The 9,729-nt window shown below is 55.6% G+C and overlaps 1 protein-coding gene across 1 annotated transcript; it reads left to right on the forward strand.

Moving 5' to 3' along the window:
• The first annotated feature begins 3,764 nt into the window (after positions 1-3,764).
• IL17B (interleukin 17B) lies at positions 3,765-8,957 on the forward strand. Its single transcript, XM_046001005.1, has 3 exons — positions 3,765-3,807; positions 6,021-6,310; positions 8,710-8,957. The coding sequence occupies exons 1-3, from the start codon at positions 3,787-3,789 to the stop codon at positions 8,939-8,941; spliced, it is 543 nt and encodes a 180-aa protein (XP_045856961.1). The 5' UTR covers positions 3,765-3,786; the 3' UTR covers positions 8,942-8,957.
• Positions 8,958-9,729: the final 772 nt, after the last annotated feature.

A 9,729-nucleotide genomic window follows, 5' to 3' on the forward strand; every position in this document is an offset into this window, starting at 1 on the left:
ACTCAGAGAAGTCAAGTGACTGTCCCAAGGTCACAGAGCTATGGCTTGGTAGAGGTGAGACTCAAAAACTCAGGTCTGTCAATCTCTAGAGTCTGAACCCTTAGTCCTGGACAATCCCCCGTCCTACAGGTCCCTGCTGCTCTGGCCTCCCATTCTCCATTCCAGCAGTAACACTCCATAGTACAGACAGTGGTTTGCGTCGAGGCGTCTAATATCGTGTGAATGCCTACTAGGCATTCACTAGGTGCCAGGAACATTGCTGGGTGCCGTGCTCGCAGCCTGGGAGTTCTCAGATCGCTTTCAGGACTCTGGTTCGGGCCTGGGCTCAGTGACCTCCCCAGCATTCACGGTCCGGGTCATTTGAGGATGTCAGTGTAAGGCTGAGGCAAGCATAGCCCCTTCTAGGTGACAGGTGGGACATCGCCCCTCCTCTCCCCCACAGCAGGGGACAGTATGGAGAGGAATCAGACAGACTTGCTTTGACTCCATGACTTTGGGCTCCCTGAGCCTCAGTTTCCCCATTCATAGATGAGGGATAAAATTAGGACCTCATTCCAGGGTGCCGGGAGAGTTTCATGAGACAGTGTGCGTGAAGGACTTAGCACAGTGCTGGCAGTCAACGAGTAGATATTAAGGAGTAGCTGTTATTATTACTCATTGTTCTTTTCTCAAAATCAGGATATCTAGCTGGCAAGTGCTTAGGGCCTAACACCTGGGAGATGCTCCATGTGAAGGGAATTGCTTCCTGCTCTGACGTGGGAACTGTCCCTGGAGCTGGACCCTAACAGTAGGGTCACTCAGGCAGTCAGGGGCAAGTACGGGACCCATGCCCCACAACCTGGTCCCCTCATTTGCATCTCCGGGGCCCATTCCAGCGAAAGGGGGGGAAGGACAGCTCGAAGTTCCCTCAGGGCTTGCAGCGCTCTTCAGGGCTGTCTGGCTTTCTGGTGGCGCCCCCTGGTGGCGAGAACGGCACTCTCACGGTGGGCCTGCCTCCAAAGGCTCTTGTGGCTCTGAGCTAGAGAGCCGTCTGTCTCTGCCTCTCCAGCCCATCTGCCCCTTCCCTCATTTATGAGTGCTGACGACCCCAGCTTTGCTGTGGGTCAGAAGGCCCTGAAGCCCAAGTTCTTACGCCTCCTCCTCAGGCCTGGGTTGAGTCCCGCAGCGGTCAGCCAGCATGGTGGGCCAGGATTCACACTTCAGACATCCCTGACCGCAGATGACCTTCGGTGGTTTCTAGAAACCGAGGCTGGAGGAAAGGACTGCCTTCCAGGACCGAGATGGCCCAGGAATGAGACATCCAGTGATGGTCACTGGGCCATCCATGACTCCCCAAGCACCCGTCTGGGTACCCCGCAGATCCCCCTCCCCGCTGGGAAGAATCTTCGCCCCTCTCTGGAGTCCCAGCCTGGCCCGGAGCTGTAAGTTTAAACTTTGGGGAAGAACAGTAAGAGTTAGGAGACCGAGGTGTGCTCTACCCAGCCTTCCCAGGCTCTGGCACCAACAGGCCTATGGGCCTGGGTGAGGCCCACCCCTCCTGGGCCTCTGTCTCCTGTGCTAAAGTGGGGGTGGGGTGGGGGAACCAGAAGAGGATGGGTAAGGACTCCTCTAGCTCCCAGACTGGCCCCTTGTTAGGTGTGGATTCCCGGGCCTGCATCGTCAGAGCTCCGAGACTGGGAGCCTGGAATCTGTATGGACAAGCCCTGAAGCTGGAAGACAGGAAGCTAAGTCCTGACTTGGGGCTACAGAGGCGAGGGTGTGTGTGTGGGCCAGCAGGTAGGAGAATATGGTGGTTTCAGGGGTCCTGGGAAGCAGAGGAACCCCCAGGCCGCCAGGTCCCTGCCTTTTAATTTCACATTTTGTGGGTGCCAACGTGGAGGTGGGGTCCCCCCAGCTGTGTGCTGGTTGGACCCCCCTACCAGCAGCAGCAGAAGGGGAGCGAGGAGGCTGCCCCAGCCCTCGCCTCTCACGCTTGCTCCGAGGACAGTGGCGGTGGGGCTGGGGCTACCCGGGATGGGAGTGGGGGCCCTTGCTGCCTGAGGAGGTATTTTCAGAGTCCCCCTCCCTCCGGAGTTTCCAGTGATAGAATAGAGGCCTGTCTAGTATTTGACCAAATATGGTGGTATCTCTCGAAGAGCTCCAGCCCCAGCCGGTTTCTCAGTTATGCTGTGGAAACCTGCCCCGGACAGATTAATCTTGTGACATTCAGGAGCTCGTCGCACTCTATGTTCTCCTCCTCAGCCGATTCCTGTAAATGGCCAGGAGTGGCCCTCAGCAGGACGGTGTCGTCCTAGATGTTTGCTCACGGTGTCCTTCCCTGTCCCCTGCGTGCTCCCTCCCACCCCTCCTCTGCCTCCCTGGGTGGACCGGCTCGCTCATGTCGTAGGGCTGGGCTGTTCACTTGAGGTGAGAGACCTCGACCCGCGGGGCTGGTCAGTTCAGCGTGGGATTCCAGGCCTCGTAGACCTTGGGGTCACCCGAGCTCACCACCTTGTGGCCAGAGCCTGGGAAGCCCAGAGCTCTCTTAGGAAGGTAGGCCTGAGGGGTAAGGAAGGAGAGTTGGCTGAGCAGTGAGAACCGATGCTAATTAGAACAGCTAAGGTTTATAGTAAAAATTTTATGATTATTTCATCATAATCGTTTTCATCATTAACAGCTAAGTGTTTACTGAGCACTTACTATATGCCAGGTACCCTGGCAGCTGTTCAACACGGCTTATTTCCTTTACATCTTTTAACAGCCTCAAGCCGTGGCCACTACGATTACCTCCATTCTAGAGTGGTGGAAAGGGAGACTCGGAGACATTTCAGGAAGAAAGGGGCCAGGCCACTGTTGATTCCTGGGCATGACTCCTATTTTCCAGAGAAGGAAACCGAGGCTGAGAAAGAGTCAAAGTCACAGACAGCCACACAGGGGCAGGCCCCTGGGTGAAGACCCTCTCCATGGGGTGGGGAGCACTACATTGGGAAGGCCCGAACAAGCAGCCAGAAGGCCCCACGATCTGCGACTCGGCCTGCGTGAGAGCACCCATTCAGAAACATGTCCGTGGCAGGCCGGAACCCTGTAGAAAATATCCCAAGACAAACAGCATGGGGTGGGGGATAGAGCCCTGCACCAGGACCATGTATGAATCCCAGCTCTGTCATCTCTAACCCACTGCGTCATCCCAGACAGGTTCCTTCCTCGCTCTGCCCTCAGTTTCCCTGCCTGTGAACTAAGTGGGTGGGATTCCAACCCCCAAGGTGGGGGGTGCCACGAAACTCACCTGAGGCTGGCTGAGGCCGGGGTGCCTGAGGCTATTTTCCTGGGAGATGGGGCTTGTGTCCTGCTCCTGGCCGGCACACTCGAGAACATTTGCTCTCCTGACCAACGGACAGCCCGTCCCTCCTCTGCCCTCACCCCTCGCCATCCCCAAAGCAAACGAAGCTGATTGTCTTAGCTGGCACTGTGGGTGCTGGCCGGGTGGCTAGCCGCAGGCCACAGGCGGAGGTGCCACCCGCCAGAGCCCCGCCAGACACACAGGGCATTGTCCCCTCAGTCAACAGCCCCTGGGCACCTCGGCCCGGCTCCTGGCCCGCCCCCATGCCCCTCGCCGCTGCCTGCCCCTGCGCCAGGCCCAGCCAGCTGGGGGCCCGAGGCTCCCAGCTGATGACGAGCCCACCCAGCCACCCCCCAGCAGCCCCCTGACGAGCTATAATTGCTTCACTCCATCCTGTTGCTGCCATTCTCTTGGCGGAGGCACCTAGGGTTCCAGGCCGGCGGCAGCTGCAGACCAGCCTCGCGGGGATGGACTGGCCACACAGCCTGGTACGTGGCGCTTCCCCACCCCACCCCACCCCCACCCCACTTTAGGGCCTGACTGTTTCGTTAACTTCTTTCCTATTGATTAATGACTGCCTCTGTTTGGCTTGGAATCTGCGGAGGCAACTTCTCCCTCTGCCGTCTCCCCCAGGGTGAGAAAGAAACAGAGACTGGTCTCAGAGCCCGCAGCCATGGCCAACAGCTCGGGCTCCTGACCTGGGCTCAGCCCGTCCACAGTGAGGCCCTTTCAGGCCAAAGCCGTCAGGGGAGACCCTGGCCAGCTCTGTTATCGGGGGTTTTTCCAAAGGGTGTCCCCCTCTCTCTGCTGGGATCCTGAGATCCCGAGCTGTGTGACCTTGGGCGAGTCCTTTTGTTTCTGGTTTGGGGGAGGTGATTTTGATTCTGTTCGGGGGTTTCTCTGAGTGGAGAGCCAGACTTTCAGAATGCCACGTGAGACACTCAGATGAGAAAGCCGGCGGTTAAGGAGACATTTTTCTGCATCGGAATCCGGGACCAAAAGGGAAGAATTTAGCGCCCTGAGCCTCTGGGGTGGACTTGGCGCCAGGCAGTGGTGCTGCCAGGAGGGGCTCTGCTGAAACTTGTTTCCCAGGGTCCAGACTTGCTGGGGAGCCTGGGTAGTTCAGGTGTGGGCCCTGCAGGTGGTGACGTGAGTGACTCAGGGCAGGTAGGAGCCTGCTTAGAGTCAGGGACCAGATGAAACCCTCTGGAAAGTTCCTCCCTTCTGGCGAGCGCCGGGCCCCACTCAAGTTCTGGTCCTTGTCTCCTGGGCCTGCTGAGGAGTCTGGCTTCTGTCAGGCCCCCCGGGGCTTCTCCTGAGCAAGCCAGAGCCTTTCCGGACGCTCCCAGTTCTGTGGGAAGAGGGGGACGACGGTCGGTGATGTTGGATACAGGTGGGTGAGGTGTGGACGGTGGGCGGCAGGCAGAGGGTTGGGCACAAAGGAGGGGAGCATAGGTGTCATGGTGTCCCACAAGGATCCTCAGCCGGGACCGCCTGTCTCTCCACCTTCGTCCCCCTCCTTCCTCTTCACCCTCTATTTCAGCCTCGTGGTGTCCTGAGCACAGCTCCTCACTGACTCAAACCTCTTTTTACACTGCCCCCGTGTAGGTATCACTACCCCGTGAGATATTTAGATTCCCTCTGCCCACATCTGCCTCCCTCTCATGCTTCAAACCTCACCTACATGCCGCTCCACAGAAAGGCCTTGCGGGGCCAATCCATTGCCACCAGACTAAGCAGGTGGCCCTGACCTCTAGCCACACGCAGCCCACCTCCTCGTCATCAACAACAAGCCCCAAGAGATTAGGGGATTTTTCCTTGTCCACTGTGTGCTCCCCATCCCAGACTGGGAGCTACAGTCGGGCTGGGGTGGGGACAGCCGTTCACTGACCCAGTCACAGGGGTGAGCCACTATGTGGAAACTGCTGCAATGTCTGCCCACATGGAGTCTGTGCTTAGTGGGGACGGACGTATGAAAGAGCCACACCCACACACAAACTGTAAGTCTACAGTCACACAAGGGGTGTGTGACATTGGGAACCCAAGAAAGTCCACTGAGGCATCCCTAAGGGCATGACCCTGGGCTGAGACACGAAGGGTAAGAGGCATTTAGGTGAGGGGAAGCAGGACTCTGCAGGTAGCAGCTGGTGCAAAGTCCCTGTGGCAGGAAGGAGTATGGTGGGAAAAAGGGTTTCAGAGAAGGCCCGAGAAGGCCAGAGCACAGGTGAGAGAGGAGGTTGGGGGTGATCTGAGGAGGCAGAGCTCAGCAATGGTCAGACCGTGTGGCAGAGTTGGGGTGTCGTTACCCTGAGGGTGAACGGTTAAGCTGGAGAGTGACATGATCACATTTGCCTTTCAAACATCTATCCTTGGCCATGGTATGGAGAACAGATTGAAGGAGCCAGGGAGGGTGGGGACCCCAGGCAGGAGGCTTTTGAGGGAAGTGAGGATGGTCTCCCAGACAGAGAAGGGGGAGTGTGGGGACATGTTTAAGAGGTGCTGCAGGCAGGAGTTACCGATGACTGTGATACATACACACATGTGTGGTACATGTGTCATAGCCTGGCGGGACCAGGCCAGGCATGGCAGGAGAGGGTGGCCCCCACAGAGCCTCTCTTCCCTCTCTCCTCCCTTGGCCTTGAGTCTTGGCCCAGAGCGACACCTGGATCTCCCACCTTTGACATGTGGCCTTCTTCCCCAGCTGTTCCTTCTCACCCTCTCCATCTTCCTGGGGCTGGGCCAGCCCAGGAACCCCAAAGGCAAGAGGAAGGGGCCAGGGCGGCCTGGAACCCTGGCTCCAGGGCCTCACCAGATGCCGCTGGACCTGGTGTCACAGGCGAAGCCGTACGCCCGAATGGAGGAGTACGAGAGGAACCTTGGGGAAATGGTGGCCCAGCTGAGGAACAGCTCTGAGCCGGCCAGAAGGAAGTGTGAGGTCAACCTGCAGCTGTGGCTGTCCAACAAGAGGAGCCTGTCGCCCTGGGGCTACAGGTAGGCCGGGCTGGGCAGCCGGGGGCGAGCTGCATACCCTACTGTCCCCGTCATTGTCGCACGCAGACCTTGGATTCAGAGACCTGAACGCCTGGTTTGAATCGCAGCTCTGCTTCTCACTGGCTGCGTGGCTTAGGGCGAGCTTAGCCTCTCTGAGCTCCAGGTTCCTCAGTGCAAGTGGTGGTGAAACGGGTTTATAGTCATAGGTGTTGGGGTTTGTTGTTTTTTTTTTCCATTTTTAAAAATATAAATACAATTAGCCAACATATAGTACATCATTCATTTCAGAGGTAGTGTTCAGTGATTCATCGGCTGCACATAACACCCAGTGCTCGTGACATCACGTGCTGTCCTTAATGCCTGTCACCCGGTTATCCCATCCCCACCAACTCCTTTCCATTAACCCTCAGTTTCTTTCCCATCGTTAAGAGTCACACCTCATAGGTTTTATAGGCTTGTTATTAAGTGAGTTATGGAGGCAGAGCCCAGGGATTATGGTTCACGTCCCCGCTAAGGCACCTGCCATGCTCTCACTTCCCTCCAGTTACAGGTCTTACAGGCGGTATCGAGTTGCTGTGTCTGCCTCTGTGTCACGTTCGCCTGGCACCTTCTCAGGGCTTCCATCAGAGTTATGTAAGGATGCTCATGGCCCACTCAACCACAATGTCCAGGAAGAGGCCCAGAAAGTAATATTTTATACATCTTCTCGTGATTAGGGTGCATGGCCAGGTTTGCGAGTCAAGACCTGCTGTCCCTGCATGATAGGGCCGGTATCTCACCTTGGCTGTGGCTCTCCTTCTAAGCACAGACTCTGGCATGCAGAAGGGGCCAAATGCATGTGTGTTGAACAAGTAATGAAGAAATAGACTAACTTGGAAGGGTCTTCACTCACAAATCAGGCCAAAGATTTTTTTTTTTTTTAAGATTTATTTGAGAGAGAGAGGAAGAGAGTGTGTGTGCACAAGCAGGGAGAGGGACAGAGGGAGAGGGAAGAGACACTCAAGCAGATTCTTTGCTGAGTGTGGAGCCCAACGTGGGGCTCGATCTCACAACCCTGAGATCATGACCTGAGCCAAATCCAAGAGTGATGCTTAACCAACTGAGCCACCCAGGTGCTCTCAGGCCAAATATTTTTTAGCTGCACACCTTAGGTCCCGAGACCCAAAAGGGGCATGTTTAATAGAACTTTCTGTGATTGTGGACAGTCTAATATGGTTGGCACTAGCTTCATGTGACTGTGGAGCACTTGAGATGTAGCTACTGCAACGGAGGAACTCATTTTGCTTATTTCACTTATTTTAGATTTATTTATTTTAAGTATAGTTGACTAATTTTGATTGAGTTAAATAGCCACATGTGGCTAGTGGCTACCATATTTGGAATGTGGCAGTCGGGAGGGGCCATTAAAATCCTGCAAAGCTGGGTTTCAAACTTTACTTTGCCCTTGATTTGGGGGGGGGGATCTTATAAAAATGCAGGTTTTGACTCAGGAGATCTGGGGTAGAGATGAGATTTTTTATTTTTTTTTTCAAGATTTTATTTATTTATTTGGCACAGAGAAAGCACAAGCAGGGGGAGTGGCAGGCAGAGGGAGAGGGAGAAGCAGACTCTCTGCAGAGCAGGAGCCCAATGTGAGGCTCGATCCCAGGACTCCGGGATCATGACATGAGCTGAAGGCAGAGGCTCAACCACTGAGCCACCCAGGTGCCCCGAGATTTTGCATTTCTAATAAGCTCCTGGGTGCTACAGATGCTGCAGGTCCACAGACTCCCTCCCACCCATTTAGCAGATGAGAAAGTTGAGGCACAAGGAAGGCGTGGTCACAAAGCAAGCCCCCATACTCTCAGCTCTATGAGGGAAGCGGTGTGTTGTCCACCAGTGAACACTCCATGTCTAGGACAGAGTCACTCACATGGTGGGTGTGTGAAAGTATGTCTTGAATGAAGAGAAACGCAGTCAGCATAGAACCCGGGCCTCCTGACTCCTCTTCTGGTGAGGATTAGGCATCAATGTGTCCCTATATCATTTCCTGTGGATGAAGTTTCCCAAGAATATAAACACGTGATGGGGAGGGGGCATGAGACACAGAAAGCCTTAGCTTCCTTGCGATCCCATGGTACAATCTAGTGCAGAGATGGGCAACTTGGGGATGAGAGAAGGGAACTGGGTGACTGACTGGTGCCCTTGAGCCTGGATAACCTTGGGGCTGGCTTGCCTTCCAAGATCTTCGGTTTTCTCACCCGGAACCCAGAGTTCATCACTGCCCAGTCCCCAGTAGAGCACAGTCTTGCTGCGGGGATCAACACCCCAGTTAGGAAAGGTAGGGGTGTGGAGGATGGGCACAGATGTGCCCTGTCCTGAACACCTGCCACTCAGGGCTCTCTCCTGCCTTCCTGCAGCATCAACCACGACCCGAGCCGCATCCCTGCAGACCTGCCGGAGGCACGGTGCCTGTGCCTGGGCTGCGTGAACCCCTTCACCATGCAGGAGGACCGCAGCATGGTGAGCGTGCCCGTGTTCAGCCAGGTGCCCGTGCGCCGCCGCCTCTGCCCACTGCCGCCCCGCACTGGGCCATGCCGCCAGCGCGCGGTCATGGAGACCATCGCCGTGGGCTGCACCTGCATCTTCTGAACCGGAGGCTGCGGGGAGCCAGAGACCGCCCTCCCGGTGCTCCCATGCCAAGTGAGGCCCGTGAGAAGTAAATGCTGTCTTTCGTTAAGCAAGATCTTGGATTTGCTCCTTATGGCTCCAAAGCCAAAACCAGGGTGGGGATGGGAGGCTGCAGGGTGGTAGACTTCAGACCAATGTAAAGGAGGACATCCCATCACCCAGAGTTCTCCAGCACTGAGATGGGTTATTTTAAAATTATCGCATTCATTTCTACATTGATCTAAACCTATACAGGAGTGAATAAGCCCTAGCTCTCCCCAAGTAAGTCAAGGACAATTGCAAACAAACTCTTAGGAAGCAGTGGGCTCCCAGTGTCTGGAAGGGCCCAGCTAATGCTGAGGCTCTGTGGATACTGTGCAGCAAATTTCAGCTCTGGTTGGACTAAGTGACCTGTAAGGTCTCTTTCAGCTCCGAGATTCTCTGCAGGACAGCCTTAGACCCAGAAAAGAGCAGAGCCTCTGGGTTGCCAAAGAGTGGGGGTTTTTCACCTGGGCTAGCCGGCCCCTGAAACTTCTATGTGGACATGCATTTTTCTGGGCTGGGCTCACTCACTTTGAGCAAAAGAGAATTGAGAAGCACCAGTGTGCATCATTCTTTCCTCCAGCCTTATGTACAAGATCTGGCTAGATGGTTTGCTGATGTCAGTGCTTCTCAAACCTTAGCTAGCACCAGGATCATCTAGAGGGCTCATTAAAACACAGAGTGCTGGGGCGCCTGGGTGGCTCAGTGGGTTAAAGCCTCTGCCTTCG

The sequence above is a fragment of the Meles meles genome, chromosome 3 (genome assembly GCF_922984935.1).
Source record: "Meles meles chromosome 3, mMelMel3.1 paternal haplotype, whole genome shotgun sequence".
In the NCBI taxonomy this organism is placed as follows: Eukaryota; Metazoa; Chordata; class Mammalia; order Carnivora; family Mustelidae; genus Meles; species Meles meles.